The sequence below is a fragment of the Chlorocebus sabaeus genome, chromosome 15, assembly GCF_047675955.1.
Source record: "Chlorocebus sabaeus isolate Y175 chromosome 15, mChlSab1.0.hap1, whole genome shotgun sequence".
NCBI lineage: Eukaryota > Metazoa > Chordata > Mammalia > Primates > Cercopithecidae > Chlorocebus > Chlorocebus sabaeus.
Window position 1 is genome coordinate 53,266,921 of NC_132918.1, and position 5,289 is coordinate 53,272,209.

The window sequence follows — 5,289 nt, forward strand, 5'->3', positions numbered from 1 at the left end:
TCATTCACTTCTTGAAGTGGCCTGACCCTTTTGGGAAGAATAGGGGGAGAGAGGGAAGTCCCAGGGAATGATATCTTTATCTAGACTCTAAAGGCAAAAAGCAATCTCCAGGGCACATTCCGGACAGATCCCAAACTCTAGGCCCTTCTACACCCAACCCGCAGACCACCAAGATGGGCCAACGGGGGGCAGCCACCAGCCATCACTGCTTAGATTCGCTGTATGCACTTTCAGCATCCCCGCACCCGACTTTCCAGCCCCTCCAACCTGGCTCCTGACTTCAGATTTTAGGCACATCAAAGGTTACTTTTTTTACAATGACAGATTGTCTTTATTCAAAACGTCTTTGTTCAGGAAATGAACAGAGTAACGAGGTAAAATCCTTCTAGGTACATTTCCAAGACATCATCAAAACATTTATGACCATTTAGGATGTTTTTGTTCTTTTAATTTTTTGTTCACCTTCTACTTCCTGATTTCATAACCCGACATTCTGTCTAAAAGTAAACTTAGGTCTCTAGAAGCACTGCTTTACACAAAGTAAATAACCATTAGGTCCTTTTTGTTTTCCCTTTAAAGAAGCAAACACTATCATAGCATAGTTTTAAATAGAAATGTTTCCCTTTCTGTAGTTTAAAACTTTGAAGCCTTTCCCCCCCATACATGAAGAGCAAATGGCTCCTAGTTGTGTCTGATGGCAAAACATAGAGACACAGCTAACTCTTTTCTTCAGGGGACAAAAGGAAAAAATATGTGCATATTCTAGATATAATATCAGAATCTGGGAGTTCAGAGTCCAAAGCCTATCCGAGGAGAGTGAAGGGGACATAAATAAAGCAAAACTGCCTACTTTTTTGTCCAAAGGGGGTACAGTCGGAGATTTGTTTTGGGAGAGTCGGGATAGGGGCAGCTGTGTAGCTGTCATAACGTTTGCAAGTTCCCGGCACCTGTCTGCGCCTTGGGTCCGGGAGGACGCCCCTCCCTTCCCCCTGGAAGAGAGAGGAAAAGTCTGTGTGGTGTAAGGGACAGCGGCAGGGCTGACCCCGGAGGCGTCTGCAGGACGGGGCTAGGCTCAGAGGACAGGGTGCAGACCCGGCTTTCAGACCACCCCTCAGGTCCGGGCCGGGCTGGGGGTTACATGGCCGTAGCATGGGCTGACGAATAAGGGTCTATGCCAGTCTTGGTCATGCCTGGGAAGAGGATGTAGGCGACGGGGGGCTGCAGGGTGGAGGCAGACCAGGCGGTACAGTTACAGGGCACCACGTAGCCAGGGTTGGTGGGGGACGGGTGCGTGTGCGTGTGCTGGCTGGGGCAGCTGAGGCTGCCGAAGGCGCCGTTCTGGTAGCCCAGGGTGGACGCGTAGGGCAGAGCGCCGGTGGCCAACGTGTGGGGCACTTCGCCCATCTTCTGGATGGCGCTCGAGCTAAACTGCGCGGGGTCCAGCAGGGAGTAGGGCGCCGAGGCCGGCGGCAAGAAGGCCCGGGCTTTCTCGGGCGCGCTCAGGAGGCCGTCGGAGGCCCCCACGGGCAGGCCGGCCGCCTTGAGCGGGTCCGTGTCGCCCAGGTAGGGCAGGGGGAAGACATACCTGTCCTTCTTGAGCAGGTTCTTGGGCTTGCGCCGCGGTCGGTACTTGTAGTCAGGGTGCTCCTTCATGTGCTGGGCACGTAGCCGCTTGGCCTCATCGATGTATGGCCGCTTCTCTGCCTCGGACAGAAGCTTCCATTCGGCGCCTAGGCGTTTACTGATCTCCGAGTTGTGCATCTTGGGGTTTTCCTGGGCCATCTTGCGCCGTTGGCCCCGGGACCATACCATGAAGGCGTTCATGGGCCGCTTGATGTGGTCTGAAGGTTTGGACATGGTCCCGGCGGCTAGGTGGGTGGGGGTAGGGAGTCCAAAGGGTTCTGCAGACGAGCCTGGGCTCGGTTGGCCGTCTGTCTGTCCGTCCTGAGCCGGGGTTCTGCGCTCCCCTCGCCTTGGCACCGCTGGGGGGAAGCCAGAGAGAAGCGCTGACCTCACAAAGTTCAGCTGATCATGCCAGTCCCAGCACCCAGGCAGCCCCGGGGGAGCTAGTGGGGTCAGAAAGGGTGGGGGAGGAGAGGGCGATCGACCTGGGGGCTTCAGGCACCAGGGGCTGGGGCCCAAGTATCGGAGTCCCGGGGATTAAGCGGCCAGGTAATTTTTTGGCTAGGGCAAGAAGCTCCTCCTTCTTCCCTTCTCCACCTTTGCCTTCTCTACTTCCCTTCTCTCCTCTTGCGTCTCCAGTCGTGGCTCCCCCCTCCCGTGGCTTTCCCGGAGCTGCCGCGCCTAGCGCTGCACCTGGCTGAGAATGCGGGGAGGCTGGTGAACGAGAGCCAAAAGCGGCGAAGTTCAAAGGCGAGGTGGGCCGGGACTGCAAGCACTCTGACATAAGCGCGGGGCGGCGACTCCCCAACCTGGGCGCCAATCAGCAGCAGAGAAGCCGAGGGGGCGCACCTGCCAACACGCCGGTGCAAGAAAGAGGGAGCGCGACTGGTGGGGGCAGGGAGAGGTGTGAGGGACCGAGGCAGAGAGAGAGCTAGAGCAGAGCGGCTGGCTCAGGACTGGGGACTTGGGTTCCACATTGTTTCCTGCACTGTCCACAAATAAAACGGGTTCCACATTGTCTCCGGCACTGTCAACAAATAAAACTCTTCTGCGCCTCCTCTTTCCTTTCCCGGTGGTGAAAGAGAATTAGGGCTTGGAATACAAAGGCCCGGGGAAGGGACAGCAAAGGGAGCGAGGCGAGAGCTTGTGTTGACAAATAGGACAGCCTTGCCACGAAATGCAAGGACAGCACTTTCCCCTCTTGTCAAAGATCCTTGGAAGAGAAAAAGAACATAGCACGCTCAGGGTAAAAGCGAAATAAACTTTTCGCGCCCCACCCTCGGCGGTCCTTTGGCAGTGTTCTCCCGGGAAACCCCTGCAACTCGGCATCCACCCCTGCCCCAGGATGCGGCGCCTGGGCGTAGCGCTGGGACCCTGGGTGGCTGAGCAATGTTGTCTGACCTGCTTCCGGAAGGCCTTGCGTCAGGCAATGCAGAGATTTCGAACCCTGGTTGGTGAGCCCTTAAAAGCACTACGACCTGTTCTTCACTTTCGGGGCGGGGTTTGGGCTGAGATTTCTAATGCAGTTCCCATTTATGTTATTATTATTTAGTGTCTTTAAACCTCCAACTTTTACTCCACAAATGTTCATACCGTAAGAACAGCCTGGAGGCTGGGAATGGGGCTCTTCCGGGTGCCCCTTCTGCAGCGGCCCTAGAGCGGAGTATCACGGTGTATTTGCAACCAGGGTCGGTTTGTCCCTGGGCGCCTCTTTCCACCCAGGGAGGCTGCGAGACTCGTTTCTTGCGTCAAATGAGCATTCTTCGGGTAAAGGGGACGAAATAACCCGCAGAGCCAACCTGCGCGCCTGTTTCCTTTGAATAATTGCCTGCCCGATGTGAAATGCCCTTGGGGAAAATATTTATTAAATGGAAACCATTGTCCCAGGCCCGGCGGGACCTGAGTGTGCTCCAGGCTTATTGGCTTTTGCACCAGCCTCTCTTGGGAAGACCGGCCAGAAACGCGCAAGGCTCTGTTGGCTCTGAGGGGCTAGGAGCGCGGGAGGGTGACAGGGAATGAGGAGATCGGAAGGGAGGGTCTTTCTCTCGCATGTAGTGTATCAAGTTTGAGGAGAAGACTCTGCTTCCCCTTCCTAAAATTAGAAAGATGCGTGGCATTTCTCACCCTTGGTGCACTCTTCAGAGAGGTGGGCAGTATCCCCATTTTACAGATTAAGAAACTAAGGTTGAGAAAAACTAGGTGGTTTGTCAAAAGTGACTCCCGGAGTGATGCCTGACGTATAGGATTTGAAAATTTCTATTTTTGTCCCCATTCCACTTGACGTCACGTCTAGGGATTTCATGGCGCTGCAGCCCAATGTGGAACACTTGATGAGACTACTGGGGCAATCTACACCTGCCATGCAGATAAACCACCCTGGAAAGACTGATCCTGCGCTTGATTTGCTTAGCTATGGGCTCCACCTCCAAGGGCTGGCAAACAGGTGCACAGTCTTTACATTCTTCCCAACCCCAGCTCTGGCCTTTCTCCAGAGCCTCAATCCAGCCCTCTAGCCCTGTTTTCTCTGCAGGAAATTTCATTTAGCTTAGTGTGTCAGGAAGCAAATGCACTTTTCAGCCCAGTCTGGAAAGGGTTTCCAAGCGTCGCTGGCAACCCCGACTCAGGTCTGACCAGCGGTGCGCTGTGTTCAGAGCCAGCCAGGGATAAGAGATTCAGGAACCACCCAATTCCAATTCTACTGGGTGATCCCGACGGCTTTGGGAAGGAATGAGAGAAATACTGATATCTGCAGCGAGATCCAGCGTTCGGAGGGGACCTGCCAATCTCTCACTCTAGAACCCCCCAGGGGACACCAAACGCACACCTAAAGGTCTGGGTGAATGCAAACCAAGCTCTTGAAAATTACTCAGCAAGGGGATCTGGCACAAGGTCCTACATCCTTCCTCTCCTCTGAGTTTCCAGGACAATCCTTTCCAGTTGCCCGGAGGCATTTCGGGGCAGGCGAGCACCTTCCTGCAATTCCTCATATTTCCTTCTCCTCAAAAGCCCGAACTCCTCTCCAAGCTTCTTGTGTTCAGCCTTGGGGCGCAATCCAAAAGCTATCCGCAATGCGGAGCGAAGTGATACGAAGGGCGTTCGATGGCGGGCAGGGCGCCAGCTGACCTCCCGACGTTTCAGAGACCCCAGTTGCCTTGTCCAGCTGCACTGACCTAGGAGGGGGCCAGCATCTGCGCTGCGCGTCTTGGCCTTGAGACAGGAACTCGGCGCGGGGAGGGAACGCAGGGTTGAGGGCTGCACCTTCCAGGCCTCGCATCAGCTTGTTTCCTAGGCGAACTGCAAAGCCACGCACGCCCCTTACGCAGTACGGTGACCACCGGTTTATTTAACACTCTTAGAGCTGGGGCGGGCACAGGAGTTCCCGTGATTCTGGGATCTGGCCTGGTGCTGTCTCCAGCAGGTGCCCCTACTGCGCTGCGCTGTCCCTTCACGCTGTGCCTCTCTGACCGGTCTAGACAACCCGGTAGCACGTCCTGGAGACATTACCCCTCAGGAGAGTCAGCAACTTCGGGCACCACCAGAACATGCATTAGGACAGAGGTTGCTTAAATGCTCCTCCTGCCTTGTCCGCAGCCTGACGTTTGGCCCCAGGCTACCAGGTCATTCTCCAGGGCTGGAGATGTCCCTTGGATGAGGTCTTTCCGCTAG

General features: G+C 55.3%; 1 protein-coding gene across 1 annotated transcript; it reads right to left on the reverse strand.

Moving 5' to 3' along the window:
• Positions 1–308: 308 nt before the first annotated feature.
• SOX14 (SRY-box transcription factor 14) lies at positions 309–2,328 on the reverse strand. Its single transcript, XM_038002586.2, has one exon. The coding sequence runs from the start codon at positions 1,855–1,857 to the stop codon at positions 1,135–1,137; it is 723 nt and encodes a 240-aa protein (XP_037858514.1). The 5' UTR covers positions 1,858–2,328; the 3' UTR covers positions 309–1,134.
• Positions 2,329–5,289: the final 2,961 nt, after the last annotated feature.

Excerpts from the sequence above, each read along its gene's own strand:
- SOX14 (XM_038002586.2), bottom strand. The coding sequence starts at position 1,857 with ATGTCCAAACCTTCAGACCACATCAAGCGGCCCATGAACGCCTTCATG.